The sequence below is a fragment of the Diachasmimorpha longicaudata genome, chromosome 18, assembly GCF_034640455.1.
Source record: "Diachasmimorpha longicaudata isolate KC_UGA_2023 chromosome 18, iyDiaLong2, whole genome shotgun sequence".
Classification (NCBI taxonomy): Eukaryota; Metazoa; Arthropoda; class Insecta; order Hymenoptera; family Braconidae; genus Diachasmimorpha; species Diachasmimorpha longicaudata.
Genome location: NC_087242.1, coordinates 4,130,366 through 4,151,128, shown reverse-complemented (window position 1 = coordinate 4,151,128; position 20,763 = coordinate 4,130,366). Strand labels below are relative to the sequence as shown.

At 39.9% G+C, this 20,763-nt stretch overlaps 1 protein-coding gene across 5 annotated transcripts; it reads right to left on the bottom strand.

Moving 5' to 3' along the window:
* Window positions 1-303: 303 nt before the first annotated feature.
* On the bottom strand, window positions 304-19,563 carry LOC135171148 (echinoderm microtubule-associated protein-like 2). 5 transcript variants are annotated; one of them, XM_064137502.1, is made up of 16 exons: window positions 19,143-19,563; window positions 14,277-14,374; window positions 8,736-8,966; window positions 7,471-7,630; window positions 7,203-7,316; window positions 6,789-6,917; window positions 6,546-6,614; window positions 4,592-4,897; window positions 4,434-4,506; window positions 3,995-4,201; window positions 3,298-3,535; window positions 2,317-2,987; window positions 2,145-2,168; window positions 1,866-1,953; window positions 1,515-1,741; window positions 304-1,446 (listed from the first exon to the last, which is right to left on the bottom strand). In XM_064137502.1, the coding sequence occupies exons 2-16, from the start codon at window positions 14,320-14,322 to the stop codon at window positions 1,321-1,323; spliced, it is 2,709 nt and encodes a 902-aa protein (XP_063993572.1). In that variant the 5' UTR covers window positions 14,323-14,374; window positions 19,143-19,563; the 3' UTR covers window positions 304-1,320. The 5 variants fall into 5 exon arrangements, with proteins under 5 accessions (XP_063993572.1, XP_063993571.1, XP_063993570.1 ...); XM_064137501.1 differs by having other exon boundaries at window positions 19,237-19,563; XM_064137500.1 differs by lacking the exons at window positions 14,277-14,374; window positions 19,143-19,563 and adding an exon at window positions 10,473-11,819.
* Window positions 19,564-20,763: the final 1,200 nt, after the last annotated feature.

The following is a 20,763-nucleotide window of genomic DNA, read 5'->3' as shown; positions in this document are numbered from 1 at the left end:
TTTTTTATCTGATAAGGCAATAATTCAGGAGCATAATTGCACACGCCAGCATTTCACTGAGGGTTCATGCTCTGATTGTCAAATCGTTCTCTCTAAACGTCGACTCGAAAACAGTCCGCCCACCCATGATATTTAACTGCCGGATGTGTCAGCTTTCATTACCGTCTCATCGTTATTTTTTTCATTAATTTTGAGATCAAAGGGCAAAAAGACACCGAAACACTGCATCCCAGGCGGTTCCCTTATTTCAGGGGAGTTGAAATGAAATATCTGGAGGGAGTATAAATAAACAGAGACTTCCACTTTGATTTTTTCTCAACTCATTATTATTTTCCATCTGTTGATTCTCTGGTACAACAGTTTCACTTGCACTTCTATAGAATTTACACAACAATTCACTTATAACGAATTTTAATTCAGTTGTGAACTGGAAAATGTCAAGGGACGGAATTTTTCACGATTTTTTTGAGTTAATGTCGAGGTGTCTGCAGAAAATCATCTGATTTTATTTATTGACGTAAATTTTATGAAAACTCTTGGTGATAATTAAATTTCCAATGAATTCTCGTTCGCAATCGTTCAATAAAAAATAATCCAGTCGAAAAATCATGTCCCAGCCTTTATGAATTATTTCCACAAAAAAAAATCAACAAAAATCCCTTCACAACTGAATTAATATCTCACCCCTGTCATATCCCTCAGATAAATAGAACGTGTTCAAAATTTATACGTATCCCCATATTTTCCATTATCTTACACGACGATAGCGTTTGGAAAAATAATATATCGCGGACTGTTCAGTTGAACTTTGGTAGAGCATTTTTATACCGAAAAAAAAAATAGAGAAAGATTACGTAGAAAATAGATAATATTATGACGTAGGAATCAGTTAAGGATAACGCGTTACAAATACTTTTGCATTATTTACACCTGTGTAGGTCAGTGAAGACACTTATCCGCATGAAAAATATTATCAAACAATTATCCCGTACGAAGCACACTTAAGTATCGTCTACTTAACTCTCAATTTGCACAAATAATTTCATAAACAATCATAACGGTAATGATTATTGGTTGGGAGAGTTGATAATCCACGAGAATATGTAAGTACGTAGAAAATAAATTGACACTGTTTTAAATTCACACTTTCACATGGACGGTATCATGGTTGCAATAGTTTTCATCTTTCATTATCATTATCGTTCTGATTCTTATCATTAATTTATATAAATCGTCGAGATATTATTGAAAATATTCGGACCTTTGTTCTCTTACGCTCCGTGACTATCTTAATTGTTTTCTCCCTCATTTCGAGAATAATTAGTTGACGATCCACTGGAGAACACTGGTATCAGCACCACCTGCCGATACCAGACGTGTGTCATCCTGGAGGAATGATACGTTGGTCACGTGACTGGAGTGACCACCGTAAGCGTGTGATAATGACTGAAAAAATGATTAATATCGTGATTAATTGGTTTGAAAGAAAAACTCAGTGTTGATAATCCAGTTACCTTCGGTTGGCAAGCAGGATGACTGAATAATTTAACTTTTCCAAAATCATCTCCAGTAGCTAAGAGCTTGCCATCACCACTTCTAGCGCAGTTATTTACGTCGGTACCGTCAGCCCCTTCGGGCCATATACCGATGGTCTCGAATGATATTACACATGTGTGGGTTTCCCAGTCGACGTCTCGTAAGGTAGAGGACTGGGGAATTTGTCTGCAGACACCGGCATTCCCTGTTAATCAACACAATTCAATTAAAAATTTCCAATAAACTTTCTCCCTAAAATCTAATAAATTCTTCATTTGGAATTTTTTTTTGTGTCGACCTGGAGCTGTTTTCACTACCAATGCACTTACAGTATAATAATTCATAATCTCCACTGTTGCTCCTCAAGTACTGTCCATCCACAGACCAATCGAGATGAGTTATAAAGCTGGAATGTCCCTAAAATCAACCAAAACAAGTTTCTCAAAATAAAATTTATAATATTCAACTCTTCGTAGATAATTCATAACTGACAAAAGCTTTGCACTTGTGCCTAGTCTCTATTACCCTAAGACGTGCAGGAACTCTGCAATTAACAAATAAATCTAAAATAATTGCGTGTGATTTATTGACTGTAAGTCGTCTCTTACACGAATTCGTCGCATCCTCTTTGGCTACAAATTCGAAGGAAATTATCAGGTTTTGAATCCATCAAAATTGGTGAATGATAAGGAAGATCAGTTCTCAAAAACTGGATGAAAATTCGTGGAATAATTTTCTAAATCTATTTTTAATTAATTAATTTTTTTTTATAATTCTTACCATGCACCTTCCAACACGACTGTACTTCCTCGCATCCTCACTGACTTGGTATATGTAAATATGATTATCCCGTGATCCCAGGGCAAGTAATGTCCCATCAGGAGAAAATCTCACCACCTGAAGAGCTTCCGACCCATCGGTATGTTGCGTATAAAATTCCCTCGATTCACTATCGATGACGAGCCACTTCCCCGAGACACACCCCACAACCATTACTCCCCCATTGGGTGAGAAGCACACGCTTTGAGCTTGCTCCCCAATATCTTTGCTCCATACAACCGAGTGACTGAGACTGTCCCACATCTGCAAGAGTCTGTCATGCCCTGAGGTAGCGAATTGTGGAAGTGTTGGATGTGCCGCGAGTCCCCAGACCTCCTCAGTGTGTCCTAGCATAGCTGGACAGAATCCCATCTCGACATCTCCAACGAGAATACAATTTCTAGTTGTTCCAATCAACAGCTGCGATCCTCTTCCTTCGGAGACCGTTCGAATGCCTCCGAAGTGGTCCTCAATCTGTGCTCCTTCCCCAGTGGAGTTCAGGGAGCCGTCGAAGTAGAGGATCCTTCCGTCTTTGCCACCTCCAGTCACGACATTTCCATTCTTCAGGACGCAAATCGAGAAGATCGATCCTTCGTGGAGGTTTCGAACCAGTCTAGATATTGTGTTGGTGCCTAAATCAAATAATTAATGCCATCCAATCAAAGATATTATCCACGATTACATATATAATAATAATATTAAAATATTCTTTCGATGGAATCGATTGAATGGAGCCTGGAATATTTTTATTTTGAATTTTATGGGACGAAAAAAATCATAAATAAATAAATAATGTCATGAATTCCCATTCGCCAACGCCCATAATCTCAAATTGAATAAATATCTCCAATCACACAAAATAATGTCCCCTTTTACCCCTCAATGGACTGCACCCAGTTCTGAATAATTCATCCGCACAATCACCAACTCAATGTCTCTCACCTCTTGCCCAGACGATGATATTTCCATTGCTATCACCAGTGAGTGTATCTCCATTCTGGTTGAATGCAACACAAGTCACATATCTGGGCTTCTCCCTGCTCTCGAACACCCCCATACGCTTGTACAACATTCCACCATTGTCCAAGGACCAAAACGACACATGTCCCTTACCGCAGGAGACAATTTGGTTGCGTTCCAGTGGATGCCATTCAGCGCAGACGACCGTATCCACTGAGCACTGTAATTTCAATGGTAGAAAAGGCAAAAAAAATTGTGAAAATCCGGTATCATAATGGGCAGCAGAAAACGGTGGCCCATAATTGCTCGTAAAAGCCATCGGGCCGATGGTTTTCATGTCGTCATTGGTGGATTATGGGCCGTGACCGTAACATTGTAACAGTTACAGATTTTCATTGCTATTTCGCTGATTCTTTGAAGTGGTTGAAGATTGATTTGAGGACAATTGCTGTCTATTTTCATTATATCTTGAAATTTATAGAGGTTGAACCTTGAGGTTTCTCTTTTGAAGGTGAGATTTCCACCGGCCAATGACATCTCCCTCCTCCAATCACTTCACAAGAACCTCTTTCATTGAAATTTCGAAAAAAATTCAATTGAGCAGCTGATTAAATTTTCCATTCGGTTTTTTAAACAGAAGATTTAAGGGTTCGAATAAGGACGGGTTCTCATAGTTTACCTTGGTCTCAGTGACTTTGGTACCGCGTTCCCCCTTCTGCCAATCCCAAATAGAGATATTGTGATCCGATGTCTCATCAATTGCACACAGGTAACTACCACCATCCGCTTTCGAGAATGACAAACAACAGATTGAACCGTCAAATTCACCAGTTCCAATCACCGTCAGAGTCGCCAGGCTCACAGCATTCCATATTCTTATGTGGGGCTATCAGAGATAAATCGATATCAATTCTCTATAGAAGTCTCTGTACAAATAATTTAATTACCCCAAGTTCTAGAAATTTTATAATTCGATTTGCTTTGAAAGTAAATAAATTACCCAGAACGATCTAATTATATACTCAGCAATTAGCGACAATTATTTATCCCCAAAAAGTTCCTCGAACTGTCGAAACAGCTTTCCCTTACCCTCAGGGGCCACAGACCAAAATACTAACCATAGCTTCTCTCCTATCAGTCCCTGCAACTTGTCCAGTTGCCACCACCATCTTATTCGGATGAACAGCCATGCTAAAAGCGATAAATTAATTAGTCCCTGATAAACTCCACCACAACCCGTCTTTGACGAAGCTCAAGAAGTTGATAATCGTATTACCTTTTGACATCATCTGTGTGCCCCAAGTAATGCCTTTGGCTGTGCTCCTCCATGTTGTAGAGGACAACAACAGCAGCAACGAAATAGACAATTTCACCAGTTGGTAAGAGATGAAGATTACTTCTGCAGTCTCTACCTCTGTATCCATACACCCAATCTAATTTTAGTTTACTCTGAGGTGGTGTATTAACCTTGTGTGGGTCATAGGTGTCCAATGCAGGTGTTGGCACGTACAGCACCACTGGTCTTCCTCTGAGGTACATTCGTACCGTTCCCTCTGACTCATTGTACTGCATTTCTCTTGTGCTACATTTAGGAAAGAAAGATTATTTTAATAAATAGGAGCGGAAGGAATACTTCATGCGAATATTTTTTTTTCATTCCTGGGGGAAAACAACGTGCTGCTGAACCCAAAAAAAAATAATTGCATGCCTTTGAAGTCACTGACAGTATTTCTTGCAACTGAAATGGCCTCGGATTTTTTATTTCGAGTGGAGGGAGTGGAATTCTCGAATTGGGGCGGTTTTTTAATTCGAGGGGACGTGGGGGAGGATAATGCGAAGGGTAGGGACGATGCTAGGTGGTTGTGGATGACTTTAGTTGCCATAAAAAATACCCAACAAAATTCAGAATCAAAATATTGTAAATTAGAAAATCCAAACTGAAAAGAAGATGAATAAAATTGTGACAGAATTTTTTTTGGATCACTGGCATTGGTAATTACTTTTTGTACTTGGAAATGTTTACAAATTAAGTAGGAGATCGATCGAGAGCGGTTCAATACAACAGAAGATTAAATACTATCGCAATTGAATGAATGAATGTCTGCGGATATTTTGGAACTGGCATTTGCTGTTCGTGGACATTTTATTTTGAATTTTTGAGCAAATGAATCACTTAATATTTTTACTACGTCTTGACTACGACTTCCGGTGATTCTATTTTTTTTTTATGTTTAAAAATAGCAGAACGGGAATTATTCATATTATTCATAGATAATTCCCGGGTAGTTATCATTAAATTAATTTTCTGAGCAGTTTAATCAAATGATCTAGATCAACCGGTACTGCGGCCATTGGGCTTATCTTCTCCATTTATTAATGCAAATGACACTCGTCCTATTTCGTTCAACAATTCAATTTATTAACACACCGGCAATTACCCGATATCCTGGGCTGTTACTTTTTATCCTCACGGTTACACCGATATTGCCTGATAGGAGTGTTACGTTAGAAGTGATATTGAAGTTATCTTCACGAGAACACAGCTGTAACTGCCGTCGACGATTTTGCCCGTTCCCCCATTCCACTTTCAAGGCGTAATAACGTCATTGACGCCAACCACCGAGACCACTTTATTTTTTTTTTCCTCACAAATATTGGGTGAATCATATTCTCATGAGCGTAATGCTCGCCATCTGAATGTTGAAGGCAGCAAAAAACAAAACTTTCGGATTCATTTTATTTTATCCTTCGTTGGAATAGAAAATAAAATGAATTCGCATTTTTTTTATTGCTGGCTGGCAGCCAACGAGCCGAGAAAACTCGTGCGGAAGACCTGGGGAAAGACCCGGAATTGTTATGTTGAGGAAACGCATCGCTTTCTTCGGCATCGAACCGAGGAATAATAAATTATCATTTCATATCTCGCGGAGAATTCCGTAGGAAAAATGGTTTTTAGAGAGCGAATCGTTAATTAAATAATGAACGTCGAAATAATTATTGAAACAAAATATAAACCGGAAGATAAATGAGTTCATAACATTCGTTACGTCGCCGGGAGATCGAAAGAATTTCCGAAAAATGTTGGACTGGACTTTTTTTAAGTTCTTGTCCTGGAAAGGACTTTTTTGCGATCCATCGAGAGCTGCTGAACCCTCGCACTCCATCCAATGATTCACCTAATCCACTACCATATGTTAAACCTAAAGTGAAAGGCACATTAAATTATTTACCCGTGCTTGACGTTGCTGAGAACCGGAGGCTTGAAGAGGTTGAACAGTGACTTGGTTGATGCTGACAATCTACAAACGCCAAATGCAAACAAAACGAGAGGCATGCGGATGCATCATGAAAATAATAAAAAATACAAAAGTTGATAGTAAACTGGTTGGGTTCAGATAAATCAACTAAAAACGCTATCACGAATGATGTACAGCTGCAGGCAATGAGTGCATGATGGTATCAAGATGTCTTACCTGGCTGTACCCAGTTGTGAATTATTCCCTGGTGACTGTGGTGAATGTGTAAAGTCACCGGTTGACGACCAGCGTTTCGCTCGTCTCAAACTACTCTGCGGTGGCCCATTTGTTCTCGTTGTTGGCGATCTGAGGTGAATTTAATTATCATCAATTAGGCGATTGATTCTGTCTTTGGAAACTAGCTACAATGATGACTGTTCATTGGCCTGTGCTCAAGGTTCATTGGAGATTGGGAACATTCGGGTGGGAGTTCGCATAGAAATTTTTTAAAGAAAAAACTTTTTGGAAAAACCTTCCCCACCACATCTCCACCGAAAAATTGTTTGTCTCGGTCTTTCGGTGGTTGTTCCGAAGATTTTTTGAAGATCTTCTGCAGGAAAAATAATTAATTCATAGGACAAGTGGATTTACCTGGCGACTGGCAGAGGAGTTGCTCGAGGACTTGGTGATGGTACTGGGGAGACACTGCTGCTGCTGGGGCTGTCTGAATGCAGTGATCCTGTCGACTGGTAGTGAACCGATCGCCTGGAAATCGATAAAACGTCAACCCTGATCTCACCTCATCAACATAATTAACGAAAATGGCCATCGTCTGCCCCAAAGTGTCTTGTTCTACTTGAATATTTTTCTTCTGATCTTCCAAGACATCTCCACCCCATTTCCATCCAACCAACTGTACCTTTGTGGTAACTGTGATGGTGCAGCATAGCTCACCGGTCTCCTGAGGCCCCCAGTGGAGTCCCTGACGTCCTGGGCAGACCCTGAAGAAGGGGATGATCTCAAGCACGATGCATTGGTCTGCCTCACCCTCATGTCCTTCTGCGTCGTATTCTGAACGCCTGAAAATTGGAATCAGTTGATCATTCGACAGCCGAATGACCCCGTGATTTACGAGAACTGCTTATTGGCTTTGTTTTCACCCCCAGGGGGGTGAGCCAGATGGGGAAAAAAATGGTTTAAAACGACCTTAACCATCGCGTGCTCACAACCCAACAGTATCATCTCTGTATCGTGACGAACTTTCGCCTCGAACTGGGTTGACCTCGTAAGGTTTCCGGCCGTGCGAAGTCAAGGTATGTTACATAGCTCAAATACCGCGAAGGGGGTGGGCAGGAGGGGAAGGGAAATTTGCAACACGTGTACACTTACGTAGTGCTGGTTATAATTCGAAATGTGATATTTAGGCCGAGTGTTTGTTTGTTCCGAATGAGTTTGTTCAACGTGATATCGCCACATGGTACGATCAGTCGGCTTTGAGGGCACGAAATTAACTGGACTTTTCATTGACGAGAAAGGAAATTATTAAAATTGACGAAGGGACCCTTATGGCAGTCAATTACCCCGATAGCGAGTCCTTGGGGGGAAAGATCGATTGACATTCTTGATTGCAAATTTCGGAAGCTCTTGGGAATATTTTTTGTTTCTCCAGGTGACCACGAAGTTGATGGAGACGTTGGAGTTGCCTTCAGGTGAATTTTAATTGATTGATTTCTTGATTTTTGGAACTTTCTCATCGAATAAGTTAGTACAGTGGGAATAGAAATTTGGTGAACGTATCGACTTCGCCCCAGGGCTCAAGTCCAATCTCATAATCTCGAACTTCTCACCAATTAACGATTTCTCTACCTCTTGAACATGGGGTATTCAGAGTGTTTGGTATGTGCGGACGATAATTAATCGTATGTCATAACTGTCTTCAATCCACGTCAGTATTTTATATTTTTTTTCAAGACAGCACCGAAATGAATAAACAAGGGCCTTGTGTCAAAAGGGCCAGATTGACCTGGGGACACCACAGCAGGAAGATATACCTTTCGCCCTCGATAAATAAAAAATTAAAATTCATAGTCCAATCGTTCTGATATTATTTAACAATCTCTCTCCACAATTCAACATTGAGAGGCAGAGAAAGTTTAAACAATTAAAAAAAAAAATATTACGCACTTCGCAAGGGCACGTGGCCATTCCTCATCGGTGACGATGTGAGTCGCTCATTTCTCCTCTCACTTCTCTCATCTTCTCGCTTATCTCTCCCTTCCAATTGGTTGATTCTCCTCAATGCATCCGCCAAAGTTGCACGAAGACAAACAATCTCATCTCTCTGTGCCAAGGACTGTCTCTCGAGGTCCACTACTCTACCAAGGAGAGATCCAGACTCACATTCCAGCATCTCATCTGCAAGAAAAAAAAAATCATAAAATCGTTTATCATTTAGATTTTAAATCCTGGGACCAGAAATCATCGAGGACAATTTAAAATCTGTGGACCGAATCCTCCGTCTCCTCCATCATTTTTTGAAAACCAGGAATCCGCCGTAGAATGCAGGCAATGCGACCTTACCCGCAGTCGGTAAAAGGTCGTGAGCCAGTGGGAACCGGTTTCGGGGGGAAAAAATTTGATAAGAAGATTTAAAAAGTTGAGAGCATGTTCCCCGAGGGCAAAAGCCACCAGGTGGGCCTGTGTATGTGTGTGTGTGTGTGTGTTTCTTTCTGCAGATGGTAATTAATTATCATCCGCTGAATTCCTCGGATGCTCCATTACTTTTTCTCATTCACCTGAACTGATTTATGGTGCAGTCAGATGACCATAGATCATCTTTAAAGTACGATAAATGCGTTAGTGTGTCGTCACACGTTTTTGAGAAATTACGTACAAAGTGTGAGTATAAATAACCCATAACTCGGTGGCAATTCTCAACACTCGTGAGTTCAAAGCAAATTTAGTTTTTACAGGTCTTTTGGGTGTTCCGTATTTACCATTCGGAGTAGTCGCTATAATTTGCAAAAACTTTTGCTTATCGTCAGCATTTCTTGAAATTCAATGTATAATTACTTGAGTGGATTTTACGGTCTCGGAAGACTGATAAGATAATCGTATTACTCGGGGGAGGGGAACAGAGGATCAGGTATTTGCGAGATTATCGTTGGATCGATGGAAAATTCATTCGAGACTTCCACTCCCTCGATTATCCTCTCGTCCTATTTTTTTAATAATTAAATTGGAGCCAATTAAACAATATTTGTGACGTTGTGCCTTTTGGAGGAGAAGAATTAAAAGAATCGAAAGGAGAGACCGAGACCATGATGACGACTTAAATTTTTCTCGAGACCGCAACGAGACTCGATAAAATATCGTCTCGCCTTGCGTGCGACCCTAATAAACCCAATGAACGTTATGAATTTTTAAATAAAATAAAAAGTCACGTGACAAAAATAATATTCCCCTTCCCAGTGGAAGTGTCACGCCATCGGACAGTGAAATGAAAATTTCTGACATATGCGGTGATTTTTGGGTCTGGACCCTCGAGCTGAACTCTCGACGGGGGAGCCAGGGTCAAGGGGTGGGTTTATGGGGTTGAAAATTATTGGATTCCGGATTTTCCCGAGTTCAAAATTCACTTCTCCAATGGTTTTATATTTCCGGGTGTAGAAAATATTTATTTCCCTATTACTGTGACTTCTTTTCATTATGTTATAAATAACTGAGGGTTAAGGGTGGAAATTATTTCCCCCCTGAAGAGGAGCTCAACCCGGACATCACCAGGAACGTCAAGTTACTGCGTTGTAAGTCGTTTAGAACAGATTCGACGAGGAAATTATTTTAAATAATAATTAGGGTTTAAGGCACCCAAAAACGTTTAATTGTTTTCATCCCTATGATTTAACAAATACAAATACTCACTCCAGACCGCCTCGACCTCGTCGATTCTGTCCATCATGTCTGGTGTGGACATTGCGATTAACCCCGTCGACCTTTTTCCTCAGCACTGAACTGACGTTTTAATTTTCATTATCACTCGCATCTCCAGTATTCAGGGCACAATTTTAATCAGTCTTATCAGCACTTTAATTATACCCCAGCATTTCAGTCGAGTGAATATTAATTTTTACTTAATTCAATATTTTTTGCAAGAGGAAATTGACATTTTCATTCAGTTAAAATTAATTTCTCTCGCTCATTGGTTCTGTCGAGAGATCGATGGAGCTTTATGCCGCGTACACCGGCTACGAGATGGAAAAATGGGGGAGTTGATGGATTCGCGTATAAACTGATACATATGTGTGTAACAGTCTGCTCGGGTATTATGTAACCGCGTGTGTTTGAGCGACTCAGTGAACTCGTCAGTGAGAACTGATTCTCCGGAAGAGAAAAAAAAAAGGCGACAGTAAAAACTGGCGGTGTTGAAAAAGGCGGGAGTCGCTTCAACTAATCCGAGGACTGAGACGGCCGAGAGTTTGAAAATTCTTTGATGCTTTTTTCGGAGCTTTTTATCACACTTCCCCCCCCCCCCTGGTCCCTTGTGCCGAAGGGCGTGGAGAATGTAATTTTAACGAGATAAACGGATGCGATCGGTGATGAGGATCGAATTACACGTGGTCATTACCGCCCACAATTTTTTTTTTCAGTCATTGTTGATTGATTCGACGAATGGAAATGATAAAAAAATTATTAAAAAAAAAATAATGTGCCAATTAATAATTAATGATTCAGGGAACAGGCGGATCTGTTTGTTTCCTTATTTATCAGGATAATTAGTGGAAAAAAATACTGATAAGTCGACGGGGTGAGAAGGAGTGAAAATGGATCTTCGAATCGGTGGAGAATAAATTTAAAAATTGGGATAAAATAATAGTGAGTGGGGAATAAATAATAAATAATGTTGGGTAAATTGGTGGAAGGATTGAATGTGCAGGGAATCACTGACGAGGAAAAAATTGAAAGTGCTTTCACTATTTTCATGAATCTAAGACAACACTCGTGTCACTTCCGAATATTTCCTTTTGTTTAAAGTTTCACTGAATGAGCCAACTCGCTCGTGAACCAACGATTGACATTCGCCTCGCAATAACACCGGGTGCATTGTGTGGGCACTATTGCAGGGTATATAACGAGGGTGCGCCACCATAATGCGCAAAATACAGTGCGTTTTACTCTCTTTGAGCGATATGTGGAGAAAATGAACGAAAGAGAAAATGGGGGGGAAAAAAAAATGTTGAGCACGTGTGTTTTCCCGGTGGCAGCCCTAGCACTACTGTCAGAGCCACACCGAGTCCAGCTGCTTAGACACGATCAATAAAAGCTGTAGTATAGTGGAGATAGTCGAGATGACGCTGTTATTTGAAGATAAAAAATTGTGGAAAGTCTTTTTCAAAAGGAAATTAAAAATTCATTAAAGAATAATTTTTTCATTAATTTTTTTCGAACAAAAATCGCGGATTAAATAAACGAAATCCACTCACGAATCCACTGTTGATGAGTTAAAATTGTTGAGAGGATAATTAGTCCGTTCAACTCTCATTAACAAATTTATTTGTTACTGGAAATATTTTTGAAAATTTATTTTGCCAATGGGACTCACTCAGGATTTTTTCTGGATTAATTATTATCGATAATGCGAGACTATCGGTTAGAAAATATTCTGATTGACATCGATTCCCCTTTATAGTTCATTTGGGGCTTTAATGAAAAATTAAAAAAATTTTTAATGAAAATTCTCACGGGGTTGATGTTACTGTTAACTGAACATATCCCGCCAATCAATAATTCACAGGACTGACCCCTCCATTTCCCTTTGTGCAATTCACCTAGAAACCACATGCACCGGAGCCTCCTGAAACGGAAGGCCCCGAGATCGTCCATTTCCGGTGTGTTCGTGTGTGTGTGAGGACTAGAGGGAGAAGAATTCACATTAATGAGCACAGCATAGTTTCATCTACTTGTTTGTGACGACTCACGCGTGAATGGCCTCACAAATATCCCGATTATCCAAAACACATGAGAGGACAGAGGTATTTTTGACATATCCATATCGCTGCCCACCTTTTCAATTGCAATTACGCCCATCATGAGCCAGTGGTCACAGTTAATTACGCATTAACCGCGACAATGAGCAGTGATAAATGGACGAACGCGAATGACGCAAAGGGGATTGCGCACAAAACCGCAGCCCAGGGATATTCGCTTTTGACCATTTTGGATAAATTTTCTAGTGCAAATTACCAAGAATTTCCCTCCCCCACTTTACCGATAAAAACAATCCAAACAATCAAAACAAATAAATAAATAAAAAGAGATAAATTAACAAATGTTCACCTCCACATTTTTTTATAATCAGAATTTTCATGGGAAAGTACAGATCTATAAACAAATTAAAAATATTCCCTAATTTCTATCGAACATTATCTACGATAAATCGTCTGGGGAAGTCGATCGACTAATCATTAAGACTCATCATTAACTCGGACTGGTGCGCTAATTGCTCGCCCGCTATTCGAACCCTCTTCACTCAATTTTTTTTCCCCTCCGATACTTTTTTTAAATAATCCTCTCGGTTAAATGAACAATTCCCCCTGGGTGTGACACGCTCTTGTGCACCTCTGAAACAGAATATTCGGTTGGACATTTTACCTCGAACACGATGCTGACAATGAAAATTATAATTCTCCGTGCGCAAGAGTGAGCGAGTATTTCACAGTACGTTGGCGATATATCGAGATAATGATTATGGGATTCGATCGTCAATTTATATTGCCAATGGTGCGGGGGGCGGGGGGTGAGGTTTTAATGGAATTGATCGAGTGGGAGGGATTCGGGTTGTATTGAATTATTGGTGCGTTCAGAGAACTCCGAGTGCTCGGAAATATTCTCTTCTGGATTCGGAGCTTTTCGCACTTTTTGCGATGTCACCTCTGTCAATCCACGGGGAACACACACATATTCATTACATTGACTTATTTGGTTAAATTGAAGTCCTCGTCCACCAATTACATGACAGCAAAAAAATTCAATCCTCGCATTTTCCCAAATCGATTTTCCTCGAGCCAGAAAAATATTTTCAACTCGACAGAAGTTTCAAATTTCACTAATTACGAAGTGAACTGATGAGACATTTTTCGGGCTGATGACTGAGTTTAAGACGTCTTAAAGTCCCTTCTTCAGCTGTCATATGAAATACCTGACACCACATACTCTCAAATTCCCTAAAATAAATCCCACGATCGCGTTTCACTCCGAAACGAAAAAACGATTGATCACAATTTATCGCTGTCCTCCCCTCCCTCCCACCCATTATCCGGGTGACCTTGAGAACGATCAGGATCGTTATCACCACTTGTCGTCCTCACTGTTGTATTTTTTTTATCTCGAAACCGCGAGCCATTGTGGAGCAAATGAAAATGAGATGACCTACGGATTTCGAATCCTTGGTGGGCACAAAAGGCCGGGCTTTTAATGCCATTAGAGGTACCAACAATCTCTATTGTTAATGTAACAATCACGGGTGAAGCGAGCAATTAAACCTACGCCCAACGGTAAAATAGACCCGCTCACGATGAGCGCACCCTTTTTTATTATTTCATCCAAGGAATCCCGAGCGATAACTATCGATTAATTTGATGGGCCGTCTACGATACCGTGAATTACGGCGTAATAAGCCGATAAATTCTCGTTACGTGAGAGTTTATTGAGAATTGTTACTGGACTCACCCATTTCCTGACACGAGCCGTATGTCTGATGCCCATTTACACGCATCGTATAGACAGGTGAGATCTTTCTCGCATTATTTTCGACACCTGAACAGCACCTGAAATCATATTTTCATCGGATTAATTTTTTTATTCCCATAAACAACGTTTTTATTAATTATAATAGACATCAAATATATTTCCATCTATTTTTCCACGAACTGCAGTAAAATTTTCCCTCAAATCCCCAGAAATTCCCTAGAGGTCCCAGAAACGTTCTCAGATATTTTTCTATTTTTTAAAATCGATTTCCCTCTCGATACGAAGATCAGTAGAATTTTTTGATAATTTTTTTTAACCCAAGCAATTGTCGAACTGCGATAAATTGTTGTTTACAGGGGGAACCTTCTCTTTCGGTCAACACAAACAAACGAGATTTTTTTTTCTAATTCTCTTTCACTCTTTTGCAAGTATCATATTCATTACAATGAAATTGATACACCGGTCACTCTATCCGATGGAGTCGATCTATCGGAATCGATATATCAACAGTTTTCTATTTCCCTCCGGGCGATGGACAAAAAATCGACTGTTTGCCTTTTGCAAATCGAGTCCGGTCAATGTACGTGTCACCGGGAAAGTTGGGCATTTAATGGCGCGGGAGGGAGGACCGGAGGGGTAAAATTGAGAGGATGACGAAAATTTGAGGCGATGATTTACTGGTTCACAGGCCGATGGAAAGGTAAAACCAGTAAGCATTGACCTGGGCCTGTGTTGCCTTATTGGTTCAGTGCAGATCGCTTCGTTGACTTGTTTATTTAAGTCCTTAAACGTCAACTACTGCACTGCTTTCATTTCCACGCGGGGCCTTATAAGAAAATCATTTTTCAGGGCTTCTCGGGGTTTGAGATCACTCGCGATAAATTTCACTCGTCAATTCAGTTTTTAGTGAACGTCTGGGGCCTTGGAAAAGCCGCCCAACCGTGTGGGACTTCCCCTCGTAAAAAATATAAATAAATAAATCCAGAATTTTTGGAAATAATTTTGGAATTCGTCCGATTCGGCGAGTTGACTGGCCCTTTACCTTCGAGATCAATTTTAAAAATTCTAAATTCCTTTTTTGACTAGATCCTGATATCATATATCTTATTACCTCATTAAATATTAAATTTTTATTATCGTAAAAATATAAAATTAAAAAAATAACGAAAGGAAAAATGTAAGTTTTTCAATCAATCAATTGAGGCACCTCCTGAAGACTCAATTGAAGAAACTCGAAAAAATTTACTGATTCTTGATAATCAATTATTTAATTGGACATCCAAGAACTTGGATTCGACTCTTAATTAAAATTACTCTACGAAAATTTACTGAATTTTGAAATTAATGATTAAAAAAAATTAAAATCAATTTTGAAGTAAATTTGTGCTATGAAAAATGGTGGACACCTGTGGCTGGGCCTGAACGATCGACCAGGCCAGGGACAGGCGCGAGACGGTCTGACCAAGTCGTTGTGGTATGCCGTTGGCACGCACCAGGAGTGAGGAGGGTGGGTGGGGTACACCCGGGACACAACAGCGGAATACACTCGGTGGAAAATATCGCGAGTTTACACTGCGGTTATAACCACTGCTGTATCGTTTCGGATAGAGCAACCGGACGTGGGTTTTACAGCTTCAGTACTGATTATTCCCATGTGTTCAACACTAGATTCGATTCCTCGTGGCCGTTATTTCATGCACTTCATGAAGAAATTCACTGGAGTCATGATTATTATCACTGTACAAAGTGAACTTGGTGAGGAGGAGGAGGAGGAGGAGGGGGTGGGGTGAAATTGTCAGGTTACGATGAATTTGGGGTTCAGGGGGTTGGGGGTAATTTAAAAGAAAATCTGTTGAGTTTGACGAACGGTTTTATGGCGCCGGAAAAGTGCGGAGGGTGTGGTAAATTTAGACGTTTGTTTGTGGCCCCTGCGGTCGCCAAAATTCACTCAATCAGAGCCTCGGGTAATAAAACAGCTGGAGGATATTATGTCGCCCACGAGACACTTCAGGATTGTGGACTTTTACCACAGTCACCAAGTGGGTCAGGGGCTTCGGTAAAATCCTCCGGTTGTGGAGAATTTCGCGAGGAAATTCGTCACGGCGAGATCGCCCGGCGATGACGGCACTCGCCGGGGGCGATATTCACGGGGATGAATAGAAAAATGGAGAGGGTTGTTCTAAAGGGGTTGAATTGCATCTCGATGAGAAAATAAAGAATAGGGGAGAACAAAGTAATGGAAATTCTGTAGAATTTTTTGGGGAATTCACTGGGATTTTTCGATGATTTTTTGGAGACTTCGAGTCTCCAAAGAAATTTACTTCCGATTTTAATCTCCAAAATTGAAGGCTGTCTGCAGTAATTCAAGAACTATTAAGGTCGTGAATGGAGAACACTTGAAAAATAGATTTCTAAAATAAGTGAATATTAATTTGCCAGTGATGAAGTCGAGGTGTTCGATAATTTATTTTTAATGACTGCCTGCTCATAATCGTAAGTGGTACAATTTTAATTGAAGAAAGACCATCAATTCCCAAATTTCGAAGGATGGAGTGAAGATTTGGGGGTCTATGCGGTAATTTAAACGCAATTAGACTAGATTTAAGGGAACATTATCGATGAGACTCTGTTAACCGTTTTCGATGACATATTTATTACGAAATTCTATCGATATTCTATCGAAAATTTTCCCACGAGCAAATTAACTAAATGAGGAACGAAGAAGTTGGAGAGGAACGTTTATTTCTTACCGGGGTCTGACATTGAAGATTAAATAAGAGTAAACAGCCTTGTAAATAAACCCCTCATTTATTTTTATCCGTGAAGTGTTTTATTCAACAGACCCATTATTTTTTTACTCCATCGTACCGTGTGTTTGCATTCTGCTGACAACGAGCGAAGTGAAAACGCGTGATTAGAAACTGCGATGGCGGTAACACTTAGCGTATAACAAAACCGAACAGTTAATTGCAGACTAAAATGATTTTTCGGAACGTCTTGATGCGATTAATTAAAAAAAATCGAGCTACGAATCCCATTTCAATAAAAAAAAAATATTTATGAATATAACCGCATAATAATAATCCTAATAATTGATTTGTATGGATTACTTTCTTTTACTAGACTTTTGGCCTCCGAAGATGAATCGCAGATGAAGAAAAAAAAATTATCCGCGACGATATCGCAATGGATCGATTGATCAATCGTCTTATTATTTCTGTGACTCGTTTTATCCGGCTATTTTTACTCCGGGACAAACGTTCGCATTGAAAATTGTTGGGCGCATGGGATAGGGTTTCAAGTTGGACGAGGTCGTGGGCTTTTCACCGGGGAACTACCTTGCCACTGTTTTAAAACCTGGGGAAACGTACCAGGAGGTCAGTCAACCTCAACGCGACGCAAGGCGTTTTGCATTTGCATGCCTCACAGAGGCGTACCAGAGAGTCCACTTGGATGTCGGGGGCGAGAGAATTTCTGCCTCGTGAATTTTTATTAAATGCTGAAATACCATAGCTCGAATTCCAAAGGAATTCCGCTGATTTTTCGGTTCAAAGAGTTGGATTTCTTCCTTTGAAAAAATTACCGCAGCGTTTGTTACCGTTTTTTTCCAATAAATTCCAATATATTATGTATCCCAATATATTATTATTACCCCATGTTTTACACCCAAAATAATTTAAATAATATTTTTTTTACTATTTTATATTTTACGATTTAGAAATTCCAGAAAAAATGGCCCAGGAATTCGGTGGTTACGGTGGGAGATAAATAAAACCGGACGTTTACCTTCTGCAAATGCGGAAGATATGTGGGGAGGGGGTGGGAAGGGATGGGGGTGAACGGGTCAACTAATAAAAAAATTATAAAAAATTCTACTCAATAAAGTTTCCCCGCAGACAGCAATTTCTCTCGGTCGTCGTCTCTCTGACGCTATAATTTTTAAAATATTTCCTGTCCACGTATTGCATCGCCAAATTGGATCGAAAAATGTTGATAATGAACCCGATAAATTCCCCTCACGGATGTTAACCCACATATCCATCGAAAACATTGACTCACAGCCAAGTTAAATAATAGATAACTCCTGATTCCGAAATCTAAAGACCTCCCGATTCCTCTCTCGTTGAGAGAAAGATAAGAATATACGATTCATTATCGTCGTCGTGACGACAATGAGAAAGAGAGGAGGTGGAAGAGGATGTGGAGGATATATTGTCTTCGGCGAAGAGCTAACCGAGCAACATCGTCACGGTTTTATATCGTGAGATTCCGTGGGAACTCAGTCCTGTGTACACGACCCTCTCACACTACCTCGAGGATATGCTGAATTTAATTTCATTTTTTTCACATCATTTCTACTCCTCTCAATTATTTCCCTGTCCCTTTATCCCCTGGGTTCCCACAAAAAGGAACTGGGGCTAGAAAATAAAAAAATAGGGAATTTGTTGCTGTAATTTATTAAAATCTTCTTAACGCCGTTCTGCGAACGTCGTCGCAGACGAATCGTCTGCAGAATTTTGAAAGAATTTGTCGGATCGCGAAAGTTTTTGCTGAAGAGGAACATTCGAGGACAACAAATGTAAACAAGTTGTCGAAATTTTTTGGCACCAGGTGCGCATTTCGATTTTATCTGCCGGCGAATCGAGAATTTGAGGCTATTTTTGGAAGAAATAATTGCGAATTGTTTCTTAATCAAAACAGTTATGTAAAGTAATTTCATTTATTTGATTAATAATCGAAGAATAATATTTATGAAGGGCCTCTTCAGTTCTTCAGGACCTCTACTTAATTTTATTATTTTATTATTTTATTATTTTATTTTTTCTCCACAAACATGAGACGAACCTCACAAATATTTAACGACGTAAAACGTCGAAAAAATCCCTCGCCGGCTCGTGACCGGATTTTGAAAAAACTTTTGTCACGGAAGTCGACCTACCTTCCGGCGGGCGTCGGTTGAAGAAATCGAAAGGTATTTTACGGTCACTCCTGTCTTCCTCCCATTCACCACGAAACAAAACTAAAAAACCTATTTATTGTTAAACAGAGTTCAAGAACAACTCGTCACTGATCAGTGGAATTTTAAACTCTTTTTGAAAGACTTTCGTCTGCCGGTGAAGCGAGATTAACCCGAATCAATTGATGTGATTAATCGATAACCGATGAAATTTGTTGATGCAATTTTTGTATCTCTCGGGCGCGAGGATATCCGCACACTCGAAGCCCCGGTCAGGTACTGCCGAGGCCAACAGGTGAGTCGTGCCAACAGTTGGTGCCTCAGTGACGAACACTCGGAATTTTCTTAATGTACCTAGTGGTCTTTAACAACATCTCGACTCACTTCCCCCGCCTCTCGAAAATAAAAAAAAAAACTACAAAAATTTCCCAGAAAAAAAAAATTATTTCGCCGACAGTATTTACCGACCGGGAGAAGATTAACTCGACATCGGCATCAGTTGCAAATACTAATGCAAATATTTATAAACAATTATTTACGACCAGTAAAAACATATCCGTCAAAAACAATTTTTTTTGCGGTTCAATTCCCCAAAAAAAATTTCCTCATTTTTCGATTCGATTTTTCCCGGTTTCCATCGATCAGAACAATTTTATCGATAACAATTTTGTTGATAAAAATTGTTTAAACAATTCTGAAGGGGAAAATCCAGTGGCAGGGGGTCTCAGCATATTTTTTTTTACTTTTTTGGCAGTCGTTGACAGCGGTACCAATTGTCGAGTATTTTTTTTTGGATTTTAAAATTTTTCCGGGGCGAAAAACGATTTTCGTACACTCCTGGGGCTATTACCTGTCGACTAGACTTCCTATCGTGTTCTATCCAATCAAGAGTCCGCTGAATATTTCCCCAGGTTGAGGCACCGCGTGTATGACAGTCGAGGTGGTAATTCCGTGGGGAGATGTGTGAGCGCGAGGAGTCATTAAAATTAGGTCTGGGAAATTGATTCTGATGTTTCGAATCGATAGAGGGGGGATCGAAGGGGTAGTTCCAGGGGAGGATCCGCGGGCTTGATTACTCTCCAGGTGTTTCCGAGAGTGGTGACGACAGAGCAATTACCGCAAACGTGTGAATCCGTAGAATCACGTGTTATTGTACGGGTGAAACCGATTTTTTTTTCATTTTAATTTATTGCTTCAATAAAATGAGAATATTGTTAATTAAAAAAAAGGTCTCCTCTGTGATAATGCAGTGATTTTAAAGAGTTTATGACGCGGTGAAGTGTTTTTATTCTGCGAAATTGAGGGAAGAGAGGAATATTCAGGAAATCAGAAGATTTTTGTTTATTTAATTAAAAATATTTAATTAAAAATAGAGACTGGTTCCCCTGGTAATTAATCAACAGCTTCGTAATTCTTCTGGCGGTCTTTCTCGGAATTACTATTACCCATAAGTCTCTCTCCAAGCGCGGTTTATTCAAACGATCGCAAGTGCTTTTAAAATTAATTCGA